This window comes from Trichechus manatus, unplaced genomic scaffold (assembly GCF_000243295.1).
Source record: "Trichechus manatus latirostris isolate Lorelei unplaced genomic scaffold, TriManLat1.0 scaffold00150, whole genome shotgun sequence".
Lineage (NCBI taxonomy): Eukaryota > Metazoa > Chordata > Mammalia > Sirenia > Trichechidae > Trichechus > Trichechus manatus.
In genome coordinates this window covers 4,110,086-4,124,034 of record NW_004444086.1, presented here as the reverse complement: position 1 = coordinate 4,124,034, position 13,949 = coordinate 4,110,086, and the positions used below count along the sequence as shown (strand labels likewise).

The window sequence follows — 13,949 nt, the reverse complement described above, 5'->3', positions numbered from 1 at the left end:
TTGAATGTCTTCTTTGGTGAAGTGTCTGTTCATTTCCTTTGCCCATTTTTTAATAGGATTATTTGTCTTTTTGTTGTAGAGGTGTTGGATTTTTCAAGAAAAGTTTTAAACGCAGAAGAAAACATTCTGTGATGGTTACGAGGGAGGGGAGGGGAGGAGAGGGGAATTCACTAACTAGATAGTAGACAAGAATCATCTTAGGTGAAGGGAAAGATAACACACAATACAGGGGAAGTCAGCACAACTGGACTAAACCAAAAGCTAAGAATTTCCCCCAACACAACCAAACACTTTGAGGGACAGAGTAGCTGGGGCAGGGGGCTGGGAACCATGGTTTTGGGGGACATCTAGGTCAATTGGCATAACAGACTTAAGAAAATATTCTGCATCCCGCTTTGGTGAGTGGCATGTAGGGTCTCAAAAGCTTGTGAACGGCCATCTAAGATGCATCAATTGGTCCCAAACCACTTGGAGCAAAGGAGAATGAAGAACACCAAAGACACAAGGAAAATATTAGCCCAAGAGACAAAGGGCCACATAAACCAGAGATGCCATTAGCCTGAGACCAGAAGAACTAGCGGGTGCTAGGCTACCACCAATGACTGCCCTGACAGGGAATGCAACAGAGTCCCTGACGGAGCAGGAGAAAAGTGGGGTGCAGAACTCAAATTCTAGTAGAAAGACCACACTTAATGGTCTGAGTCTGGAGGAAGCCCTGAAGCCATGGCCTCCGGATGCTTTGTTAACCCAGAACTAAAACCACTCCTGAAGCCCACTCTTCAGACAAAGATTAAACTGCACTATAAAACATTAAATAATAGTCATGAAGAGTGTGCTTCTTATTTCAAGCAGATACAAGAGACCAAATGGGCAACTCCTGTCCAGAGGGAGGTTGAGAATATAGGAAGGGACAGGAGCTGGTTGGAAGGCTATGGAAAACCTGGGGTGGAAAGGGGGAGTGTGCTGTCACATTACAGGGATTACAACTAGTGTCACATAACAATATGTGTATAAATTTTTGTATGAGAAATTAACTTGAGCTGTAAAGTTTCATCTAAAGCACAATTTAAAAAAAAAAAAAGTGTACTGAATATACCATGGACTGCCAGAAGAACAAACAAATCTGTCTTGGAAGAAGTAACCTGAATGCTCCTTAGAAGCAAAGATAGCAAGACTTTGTCTCAGGTACTTTGGACATGTTATCAGGAGGGACCAGTCCCTGAAGAAGGACATCAAGCTTGGAAAAGCAGAGTCAGCACAAAAGAGGAAGACTATCAATGACATGGATTGACACAGTGGCTTCAACAACGGGCCCAAGCATAACAACAATTGTGAGGACGGTGCAGGACCCAGCAGTGTTTTGTTCTGTTGTACATAGGGTTGCTATGAGTTGGAACCAACTCTATGGCACCTAACAATGACAACAATGTTTTTGACAGCCATCCATGTTGATATTGTTCATTACTTTCCACTGTTCTGTAGTACCCTTTTGCATTAAGGTATCCCAACTTATTTAGCCACTCCTCTTTCCATGCTGGGTTGTTTCCAGTTTTCTTGCTCTACAAACAACATTACTATGAACATCTTTGTACAATGTGCAAGAGTTTCTGCAATGATGGGAATGTTTTCTGACTGCACTATCCAGTGTGAAGTTACTAGCCACATGTGACAAATGGAAAAGTGAAATGTGGCTAGTGCAATGGAGAGACTGGATTTTTAATTAATTTAAATCTAACTAGCACAGCTCTAGAATATATAAACCCAGGGGTATAGTTGCTGAGTCGTAAGATACACACAGCTTCACCCTCACTTGGTAATACTAAGTTTTTTGCATTCAACATTTCTCTTTTTTCGAGTCTCTCTCATCAGTACAAGGCTTTATTATAGTCTTACTTAGTGAGTTAGACCTTTTCCACACTGAAGAAAATGCTGTTATCTTGGGTTGCCTCTGCTCCATATTTTTCTTATAAACTGGGACAGATCACTTCTTTTTTGACTTTGAAAGTTTCTCATCTATAGAGTAGGGATGTGTGGGGAAGGATGAAGGTGGTTAATGGTAAACAGAAACTTAAGATAACATCCAGGAGTATTGCATTTTACATTCATGATGATTGACTTTTAAATGCATAATTTGCAAAAGACAAAGGCTGCCATTTCCTCATCTTGACTGGAGTTTGAAGTTGACTTACTCATGCTTCATGTGAGAAAGCCTCATGTAGAGTACCATTAGTCTGATAGAACCAGCATCAGCACATGTGGTATTTTACCCAGGAATACTGATACATGAATGGGGAACTATAAAAAAGTCTGTTCACAGGTGGTTTCATGGCCAGGTCAGTGATTGTCCATTTGTTTCTGCCTCTCCACAGAAAAGTCTGGACACCTACTGTTTCCTGGTCTTTGCTGCAATCTGCATCGCAGGTGCTGTCTACTTCTATTTTGTCCTGCCTGAAACCAAAAACAGAACCCACGCAGAAATCCGTCAGGACTTTGCCAAAAGGAACAAGGCATACCCACCAGAGGAGAAAATTGACTCAGTTTTAAGTGATAAGATCAACAGAAGTCCTGAACCTGGCTCTTCCTCCACACTGGATAATTATACCAAAAACAGGATTGTCTAGATGGATGATTTTGCCATTTGAAGAAACCAACGATTTCCCTGTTTTTGGAAGGCTGAAACTGACTGGAGCCATGTAAGCGTAACATTATTAAGTATTTAAACGTAGATTTGTACATGCTAATCTGACATCACCACTACTTAGGCTTTATTCATAGCTGAATCTCCAAATTCTTCTGCAAGCTGAAAACAACTGCCCTATCTTTCAGTATACCCTATATTCTTCTATATGGTTTGATGGACTGCCTTCTTCATATCTTAACCTCTGGTTTCAGAATGAAATTGGGGAAATAGTATTTGAATGCTTTCTCAAAGGAAAACCATGTGGCTTGATTGACTCAATGAACTAGTTCCTGAAGCCTCAGTGGACCCTTAGCTTTTATCCTGGATGAAAGTTTCCAGTATTTGGTGGAAAGACTCTTAGTACCTCCTAGTAAATGCCTGTTAACAATCTTTTGCTCTGCCTTGCTGACCTCAGGCTTAGGAGAGCCTGATACCAACCCAACATCCTCCAGGTTCTGTCTTTGTCAGGCTGTCCCGTGGGATTTAAGACTTCCAGCTCCAAAGCTATCTTCATCTCAGAGGATTAGATTTCTGTGTGCTCATAGGAGGTGTAATGAGGATCAATATGTGGAAGACCTAGAGAAGCAGATATAAGAGGTAACTTTCCAGTAACTGGCACAGGGACTGCAAATTGAACTCTGTTCAGTTGAGAATGATTCCGAGGCTAAGCGTAGGCTTGGTGAGAAGGAACGCTGTGATTGATTGGCAAGGTCTGCCACAGGTGCAGAAGTGAGAATGTCAGCACATGTATCTCATGTTTGCCAAGTCTAGAAGAGATTTATCTGAAAATATAATGAGCTGCCTTGCAAGATGGCAAGATGGTGAGTAAACCATCACTCAAAGTACAAGGGCTGGATGATCACTTGACTGTAGGTAGGGAAACACAAGCATTTATTTTGGAAGAAGAGGGTTGGACTACATAATGTTTAAGGTCTCTTCCAGCCTTAACGTTCTATGGATGTTTTGGTTGGAACAACTTGCAGCCTGCCATTGTAAAGTATGCCTTGTTGTTTAGGTGATTCCTTATACTTACCTCTAGAATAAAAGAAACTCAGAGTGCCCATAAGTAAATGAAAGTGAACCTGAATTATCACCAGTGTGTTTGAGTTTAGTTTGTTACAGCAGAAGGAGTGGGACCAGAGAGGAAAGGCTTTGGCCCTAGCAACATGATTGGAATCCTTCTAGCTATAATCTCTTCAGTCTTCTCTGGTCATTCTTGACAAAGACAGCCCAACCAAAACTTAAATTCTGATTTTCCTTGCTTGCTGACCATTCTTTCATCTTTGGACCTCTCCTTTTGTTGACTGCCAACTTAATGCCCTATATTATCCAACTTCTGTTTGGCTGGACAATTTGGACAGTGTTTCTCAATATGGAGAGAAAGTGATATGCGAGTACAAAAACTTCCTGAGCCAGCGGAGCCAAATAAAGTGTAAATTAGAAATCTGAGCTTCTGAATGTTCTCTTGAATTTTGACACTTGAGTATCAGTCAATAAATGTTTATTAGGTACCTACCATGTACCAGGCATGTTGGTAGGCACTGAGGTTACATTAGAGAGCAAAAAATGCACTGCCCTTAAACAACAGCTCATGTCAGGAAGAGGAAGCCAGTTGCCATCAAGTTGACCCTAACTCATGATGACCCCTTGCGTGTCAGAGTAGAACTGTGCTCCATGGGATTTTAAATGGCTGATTTTTTGGAAGTAGATCGACAGGTCTTTTTTCCAAGGTGTCTCTGTGTGTACTCGAACGACCAACTTTTTGGTTAGCAGCTGAGCCATTAACTATTTGCACCACTTAGGGACTCCATCTACCAGAGAAGATAGAGAATTGAATAAGCATTAACAGTAAACTGTCATCAGTACTAAAGAAGGAGAGGACACAGTGATATAAGAACACGTAATTGGACCACCTAATCTGGGGTTGGAGTGAGAGATGAGAATCAGGAAAGCCCTCCAAATAAATGACACAAATAGAATGAGGAAGAACATGACTATCAGATAATAGGCTAGAAATTATTCTGATATGTTATTACCTTTAAAAGATAGTAGAACAACATTACGGAGATTTTTGAAAAGTGAAACAATAAACCTGTGATCTCATATGCTTTGTTCTCCCTAACACTATAATTTTACTTTTTATACATCTCTGTATATTTCTTGTCTATATCAAGTTGCAATCACAAAATACATAAAGCACAATTACAACCATCTTGTTTCTTCTATTTTTTTCACTTTATATTATATCAAATGCATCATCTCAATTCCAAAGCCTTTTTATTCATACTTTAATATCCACTGCAGTGAATTCTTCATGTACAGAATCGTTTTTTAGATTCTGAAAGATAATTGGGGGATGTGAATCAGAGAAACAGACTTTTCCATGAGCCTTGCCATACAGGCTCTAGTTATCTGCTGAAAGGTACTAACCATATACAGCATCCTGTATCTATACATGAACCCTAAAGGAATAGCTACTCAAATCAATAGGCCTCTTCTCCTAACTCCTGTGTAAGTGTTAAGGATTAAGCCCTGGTCTTAGTATTGTACTTATTCTTTCATCTGACAGCCATGAATTTTGACATTTCCTCTTTTCAGGTTCACTGTAAAAAAAAATAATAATAACTTTCCCAGCTCCCAGTTTTGGATAAAATTAAATATTCCCACTCCACTCTGTATCTCCCACTGATTACAACTAAAAACTCTGGTCAGAATACATAAAGCAATTATATGAGGACGCAAAAAAATAAATTACAGCTAGCAAACTGAGAAGGTAAATCAAAACTCAAAGAACAACTGATATGACAATGAGTTTTCTGTGTTTTTTTTTTTCTCCCATACCCGTGGCTCATACTCCAGAACAGACCAACCAAAAACCTATTGCTGTTGAGTCAATTCTGACTCATAGTGATGCTCTAGGACAGAGTAGAACTGCCCCATAGGGTTTCCAAGGAGCAGCTGGTAGATTTGAACTCCCAACCTTTTTGGTTAGCAGCCTAAACACTTAACCATTACACCACAAGTGCTCTCCAGGACAAACAGACCAGTTCCCAGAAATTCGCAGTGGACATGGACAGAAAAAGCTCCAAGAGAAACCCTCCCTATTTGGCCTGAGGGGTGTCCTCTTCTCTTAATCTCTTTACTTTTGTGGCCCTGTCCCAAGGCAAGTCCTGGTCATGAAGCTGTACTCATATGGTAGCAACAGCAGTGGTCACATAGCACCTAAAAATCTGAGAAAAACGTTTCTATGTGATGAGAGGAACAGATAAAAAGTCTCTGTGGTCCAACCAATGTGGAGGAGTACCCCTTGTTTTGTTGTTTTGTTTGTTTGCTTGTTTGTTTTTAGTTTTGTTTTTCTTCTATCAGTGCTTCACCTCAGATATAAACCCAGTTGCCAGAAGTGTGGAACACAATGGAGGTGTAAAACTTTGTATTTCCAGCCAGAAGACCAGGAAAAGTGATAACTGGGGACTAGAGAGTGTAGGGGGAATCACAGAGAAAAGAGTGAAGAAAAGGATACCATAAATCTGTGTATGAAGTCCTGGACTCATTTGTGAGCAGCACATGCATAAAACTGACTAGAAGCGGTAGAGCAAAACCTTTGAGAACTGAAATATAATGTAGACCACTACACAGGTCCAAACTGGCCCATGGGTAGCACACACCCAAGGTGGACCCAAATACCACTGCAAAGACTTTGAAAATTAAATTGAAATTAAAGTCCACAGAACATGGGTCTAGACTTGCAGTCTGCACATGACCAGGTTTATTACCTGCTAATGAGAAAAAAAGATAAACAATGTCTAAAAGTTTTTTTTTAATAGGACACAGAGTCTCTTGGTATAATATTCAAAGTGTCCAAAATACCATCCAAAATTACATGACATATGAAGAATGAGGAAAATCTCAACAACTTTCAAGGAAAATGACAATCAACAAACGTCAACCCCAATATGGCCAAGAAACTTAGCTATTACATCCTACTTTATGATGTAACAGTGAACACTCTTGAAATGAATGGAAAGATAGACATTCTCAGAAAAAATAATCAAAATTATATTTTAAAATGAAAATTTTAGAACTGAAAATGCAATAACAAATTAAAAATTAACTGTGCCTTATCAGTACCAGAATGGAGATGACAGAGGAAGGAATAAGTTAACTTGAAGCTAGATCAATCTGAATTATCCACTCTGAGCAACAAAAAGAAAAGAGTAAAAAATGAGCAGAGCTTTAGGGACTTGTGAGACAATATCAAAAAGTCTTAAGATTTATATCACTGATGTCCCAGAAGGAGAGGAGAAAGATATTGGTGCAGAAAAGAATATTTAAAGAAATAGTGACTGAACATTTCCCAAATTTGATGAAAGACATAAATTTATGGATTCAAGAAGCTCATGAACCCTGCAGAGAATAAATGAAGTAAACCACTCCAGAGACATCAAAAGCAAACTGATGAAAAGCAAATATAAAGAAAAAAAAAATCTTGAAATCAGCCAGAGCAAATCCACACATTATACAGGGGAAAAGTTAATTAGAATAACTGCAGATTTCTCATCAGAAACCATGTAGGCCAGAAGAGAGTGGAACAATGTTTCAATATTTTTTTAATGCTGAAAGAAAGAACTGTTGACTCCGATTTTATATCAGCAGAAATATCTTTCAGAAATGAAGGTGAAATAAAGACATTCCAGATGAAGAAAAACTAACAGTTGTTGACAGTTTACTTTTTCTAAAGTAAATGTTAAAGAAAATTCTACTAGTGAAAAGGAAATGATACCAGAGAAAAACTTAGAACTTCAGGAATGAGAAAAGACTGACAATGGTAAATATCTGAATGAATTTAACATATTGTTTTCCTCCTCTTAAATTCTATAAAATATGTAAGACTGACTAATTAAAAAAGATAGCATTGTCTGATAGGGTGTCCAATTTATACAAATATAACACATATCTCAACTACAAAATAAATGAGAGGAGGGTAAAAGGACCTATAAAACTGTATGGTTTCTGCATTTCACTTGAAGTGGTAAAATATTAACTCTGAATAGACTGTGAAAAGTTGGCTGTTATATGTACAGCAAAGCTTAGAGCAGCCACTTAGGCTATACAAAAATAAAATGTACAAAAAGTTGAGATAAATTAAAATGGGACAATAAAAAATATTCAAATGCTCCAGAAGAAATAAGGAAAAGGGAAAGAAAAAAAAGGGAACAAAAAGAGAAAACAAAAATAAAATATAGCTCTTAAACCAAACATATCAATAATTACATTCAATGTAAATGGTATACATACATTAAGTAAAAGACAGAGATTGGCAGTTTGTATTTTTAAAAAAACATAACTGTATGCTGCTTGTAAGAAACCCACATTAAATATAATGATATAGATAGAATAAAAGTAAAAGGGTAAGAAAAGAGATAATATGCACACTTGAATCAAAATAAAGCTGTCATAGCTATATTAATATCAGAAAAAGTAGACTTTAAAGCAAGTTAAATTAACAGGCATAAAGAGGAACATTGCGTAATGATAAGGGGTCAATTCACCAAGAACCCATTGCCATCAAGTTGATTCCAACTCATAGTGACCCTATAGGACAGAGTAGAACTGCCCCATAGGGTTTCCACGGAGCGCCTGGTGGATTCAAACTGCCGACCTTTTGGTTAACAGCCAAGCTCTTAACCACTGCATCACCAGGGCTCCTAAGAACTGTTAGTTGCATTTTTTTACCTGTAACTGTAAATATTCTTGGCTGACAAAGTGTCCCAACCCAGATCAGCCATTATTAGGTTACAAGCCTTGGTTGTTTCTCCTCACAGACCTTTTGAAGAACTTCTCTATTCCTCCTCTCCTCAGAATTCCAAGAGTGCTGACTTTTAATTCCACACATGTAGCACCTTTTAGTCTCTTTATGGCACACAGTAGGACCTAGACTATTGCCTTTATTGGAGGAAGGGCCGAATGAAAGAATGTGGATGTAGTGACAGGAGCCACCCATCTTAGACCATTAAGTTAGGGGTCAATCCCTAGGGTGCAGGGCAGTGAATTGGAAAGATTCTGGGTCTGAGCTTCATGCAGTAGAATTGCCCTAATAGCCCTGAGCTGCGTACCTCTGACCTTTGCTTGTAAGAGTCAAAACTCCTATCTTGTTTAAAGCATTCTTATTTGGGATTTCTCTTACTCATGACTAAACCTAGACTCAGTTCATACAGGCCATGACAGGAAAGAGCACTAGGAAAATGAGAATATCTGAAGCAAATCCAATTCTTTAGACACTCAGCATTTGTTTCTCTGGGCTCCTCCAGGTTAAAGGAATGCGGTTGAACTCATGATTCTCCATTCACAGTAGCTTGGAGCTACTGTGGAGCTGTCCCTGGTGCTGGTCTGGGCTTTCTGATCTGGAAACTTCATTTCAAATTTGCAACATACTTTCACATTATTGCATGGGATGCTCAGAATAACCTGTGAAGTAAATATTATTGGACTCATTTTACATGATCTAAAGTCTGTTCTTCCGTCTCCAAATCCAGCTAAGTTTAATGGTCCTTCCTTTACATTACCAGTTGCCATCGAGTCGACTTTGACTTATGATGACCCCATGTGTATCAAAGTAGAACTGTACTCCACTGGGTTTTCAATGGCTGATTATTACTATTGCCAGCCCTTTCTTCTGAGGTTCCTCTGGGGGAACTTGAACTCACAATATTTTGGTTAGCAGCCAAGTGCATTAACCATTTGCACCAACCAGAGACTCCACATAGCTGAAAGGCTACATTTTCTCATTATTAAGTTAGTTACTTAGCACTGCTTAGACATAAAGCCCATGAACAAAATGATAATCAATAACTCCTGGAGTAATGACTTATTCAATCATCCCCCAAACATTTACTGAGCACCTGCTATGCACCTGTGCTAGGTAATGACGATACAAAAATGGATGAAACCAACCACTACCTTCAAGGAGTTGAAAATAATGTGTGTGAGGAGTGGGGGGCAGACAGACCCACTGATAGCCAGCATAAGTTTGGTGCTCCCTCTGTGCATAATGCCTTTCCCTCTTATTTACTTGAATAATTTCTGTTCATCTTTAATGACTATACTAAGGCACCCCTGACTCTGGAACTTTTTCTATGATTCCTTCTTTCCTTTTGACTCCCACGGAAGCCTGTGCTCATCATTACTGAGGGATTTATCACTGCGTTGGATTGTTGTGGATTTATTTTTTTACTTGCCTATCTTCCCCTCCAGTCTCTCAGCTTCTTAACCACAAGAACATTTCTGATTCCTCTCAGGACCCCAAGCTCCTGGCACTTGGTAAGTGCTCATTACATATTTATTGAACAAATGAATGCCATGATAAAGATATAAAGAGGATGTGATGGGAGCCCTGAAGAAGGGGTGACTATGGCTGGAAGTGATTAGGACGGGCGGCCCTGAGTGAAAACATGGGAGCTGCATCTCAAATGAGGATTAGTATTTCATCAGACAGACAGGGGAGAGAGGGAGGAAGGATTCCAGACAAAAGGGCCAAAGACATGGGAATTACCAAGTAAATGGTATAATTATAGATCAGCAAACTATCGGTGTGGCCAAACATGGCAGATATGAGGGTGAGAGTGTGAGATAAAGGTAGTAGGTTGTCTTCGTTATCTAGTGCTGCTCTATCAGAAATATCACACGTGGGTGGGCTTAAAAAACAAAAAATTTATTTTCTCACAGTTTAGGAGGTAAGAAGTTCAAATACAGAATGCCCGCTCTAGGGGAAGTCTCTCTCTGTCCACTCTGAGGGAAGATCCTTATCTCAGCTTCTCTAGTATTCTTCTCACTTTCCTTGGAGCTCTCCATGTGGCATCTAGCTTTCTATGTTTTTTGTGTGTGCTTGTTTCTCTGGCTAATCTGTTCCTTTTATATCTCAACTACACAGATATGGCCTCATTGACATAACGAAGAAAACCCTATTCCCAGATGGAATTACATTCATAGGTATAGGGGTTAAAATTTACAACACATTTTGGGAAGACACAATTTAGTTCATAATATAGGTGGTTTTGTTCTAGACTGTGCAAAACCATGAGTGCCATGCCAACACCCCTTCCTAAATATGCCTGGGACCAAGTCTGCCTCCATAACTTCTACCTAAGGCTGACCACAGGTCTATGTAGAAATCGCCCAACTCTGATGCTGCTCTTACCTGAAGAAATGAGGGGACTGCCTGAGGCCAGATCATTCTAATCAGCCTTCTTCTCCTTTATTTTCCACTGAGCATTCATTAGCTGGTTGTGAACCCCAAAGAAAGGAGGTTGCGTTGAGTGATAGGGACCAGCAGCTGCTCACAGGCAGTTTCAGACACATTTGCTGTAATTTACACGAAAATGTGGATGTAATTATCCCTATCGGAATCACTTCCCCTGGCAAATGTGTACATAAAGTCAAGTAAACTTCCTCTCATTAAATCACAGCATTTGGGGACTGCAGTTTGTCCTAGCCATCAGCCAGAGCTTGGAAGTAATAAAGGTGAAGAAAAAGAAACAACATCTTGGGTTCTCAGCAGGCAGTGTGGGTGTTGAGGATGGAGACAGTCTTTCAGAAGTGTGTTGGAAGCCCAAACCTCCAGCAGTTCCATGGCTGTGTGTCTCTGAAATTTAGAGCAAGTGTAAAAATGTGGCACTTCTCAGCTACTCACAACCTCACTAATTGAGGATTCATCCCATGTAAGATGTAGATGCAGAAACAACATCCAAAAGAAAGCATTTTCGGTGATGGGAAAAGATACTTCAGAAACTGGCTTGTGGTATCATCCCATGAACAAAAAGAAAAATAAATATTTTTGTGCTGGAACTATGCTGAGTGTTTTCACACATAGGCTCCTCTTTGGTTCTCACGACAACACTGCAGAGTAGGATAGACACTCTCATACTGCCCATTTCTTTTTCTTCTTGACATTTAACACAATTTTAATTAAATAACTTGGAATGAAGACTGGGGGACTGGATATTACCTGCTGGATCACCAGCATTCACCACAGTTCCTTGCATGTTGCTGTGGTTTTTAGCTCCTGTTGAGTCCATCCTCAACTCATGGAGACCCCATGCACAACGGAATGAAATGCTGCCTGGTCCTGCACCAGACCATTGTGATTCATAGGGTTTTCATTGGCTGATTTTTGGAAGTAGTTCACCAGGCCTTTCTTCCTAGTCTGTCTTAGACTGGAAGCTCTGCTGAAGCCTGTTTAGCATCACAGCAACACACAAGCCTCCACTGACAGATGGGTGGTGGCTGCTCGTGAGGTGCACTGGCCAGGAATTGAACCTGGGTCTCCCGCATGAAAGGCAAGAATTTAACCACTGAGCTACCAATGCCCCCTCCTTGAACATGACAAGTGATAAATAATTGCTAAATGAATAATTTGTGAATAAATTAATACATAAAAATCAACGATTGTTGAGAGATAAAAGAACTAACTTTAAAGAGACTGGAAGTCTCCCAGACTAGTAAAATTTGGTAGAAACTTAATTGCATTTAATAACACACCCTGAAAATGACCGTGTATCAGTTAGGGCCCTTTCAGTTGCTGGCAACAAAATCCTAACTCACCCTAGTTTTAAAAAAAATAAGGTTCTAACTCTGTCGCTCTCACCTCTTGGTTCTGCTTGTCTCTGCCTGGCTTTATTCTTCAGACAAGTTTCTCAGTTTGGCAGCCTCCAGTAGCCCCAGCATTGTCTTAGCTTGGCAACCCCAATGGGGAGAAAATTTCTCTCTCCCAATGTATCAGGACATCATGCTCCATAGTGTAGAGAGTCAGCAAAAAAGAGGAAGACCCTCAACGAGATGGATTAACACAGTGGCTGCAACAATGGGCTCAAACATAGCAACGATTGTGAGGATGGCGCAGGACCAGGCAATGTTTCGTTCTGTTGTACACAGGTTAGTTATGAGTTGGAACCAACTCATGGGCACCTCACAACAACAGCAATATATCAGGTTATCTATTGCTGTGTAACAAATCCATCTCAAATATTTTTTGCTCCAAATTCTGTGGGTCACAATTTGGGCAAGACTCAACTAGGCCATTATTTGGCTCCATGTGGTGTCCTCTGAGCTCTCTATGGCTTTTGGGGTCAGTTGGTGTCAGCTGGGGGCTGTTGGTCACAGACATCCTTGCTTATGTCTAGGACCTCAGCTGGGATGGCCAGAATAGCTTGGATGTCTGGGCCCCTCGCTAGCTGGCCTCTCCCAGCATGAAGTACCTGAATCACAAGGAGGTTTGAGCGTGGCTTGCTCTCAAGGTAGCAGTGCTCCGAGAAAACCAGAACAGGACCTGCAGAGCTCTTAAGGCTCAGAGTCCACACAACATCTCTTCCACCACATTCAGTTGGTCAAATCAAATTACAGGACCAGCCTAGATTCAAACCCATTGCCAACAAGTCGATTCCAACTCATAGCCACCCTGTAGGACAGGGTGGAACTGCCTGGATTCAGGGGAGGTAAATAGCCTCCAACTCTTGATAGGAGGAGGTTTAAGTCATGTTGCGAAGGAGCACATGGGATGAGAGGATAAGTAGTCATCACACACTGATGCTACCAGTTGCCCTCAAGTAGATTCTGACTCCTGGTAACCCCATGTGAGTCAGAGTAGAACAGTGCTCCATAAAGTTTTCAATAGCTGATTTTTTGGAAAAATATTACCAAGCCCCTCCTCTGAGCTGCCTGTGGGTGGACTCAAACTGCCAACCTTTTGGTTAGCAGCCAAGCACTTAACTGTTTCTGCCACCCAGGGACTCCATGCTGATACTTGGTACTGGGAATGTGAGGAAGCAAACGGCATGCTCTGAGCTGCGAAAGAACTCAGTTCAGTGGGGAGACAGATAAACAGGCCAGTCTGTGATAAGTGTCAAATGGGATTTGGGAGCTCCATGAGGAGCACCTGGCACAGTCTTAGCAGGGAAGGTGGTGAAGATCAGGAATGGTGCCCCGGGGGAGGTGATGAATCAACTGAACTTTGAAGGCATGTAGGGATATATGGACGTGCACAGGAATGTAGAGATGTAGGGATGCAGAAACATGCACAAGAAGTGTAGAGGTGTACGGGCATTCAGAAAGAATGTAGGGACAAGCACAAGGAGTGTAAGGACATGCACAAGGAGTGTAGGGACATGCACAGGGAGTGTAGGTGTGTAGGGACGTGCACAGGGAGTGTAGGTGTGTAGGGACATGCACAAGGAGTGTCGGTGTGTAGGGGCATGCACAGAGGGTGTAGGTGTGTAGG

General features: G+C 40.7%; 1 protein-coding gene and 1 non-coding gene across 4 annotated transcripts in view; one reads left to right on the top strand and one right to left on the bottom strand.

Annotated features, from left to right (window-relative positions):
* Positions 1–6,503, top strand: part of SLC2A9 (solute carrier family 2 member 9) — a 274,750-nt gene extending 268,247 nt beyond the window's left edge. For 2 of the 3 annotated variants that reach the window (XM_023740225.1, XM_023740226.1), the window contains one exon: positions 2,370–6,503. In XM_023740225.1, coding sequence (XP_023595993.1) covers positions 2,370–2,621 — 252 coding nt within the window. In that variant the 3' untranslated portion in view covers positions 2,622–6,503. The remainder of the gene's footprint in view (positions 1–2,369) is intronic. The other variant, XM_023740227.1, reaches the window with a different exon arrangement.
* A 5,468-nt stretch (positions 6,504–11,971) lies between these two features.
* On the bottom strand, positions 11,972–12,042 carry TRNAE-UUC (transfer RNA glutamic acid (anticodon UUC)). Its single transcript has one exon. It is a non-coding gene; the product is annotated as a tRNA-Glu (tRNA).
* Positions 12,043–13,949: the final 1,907 nt, after the last annotated feature.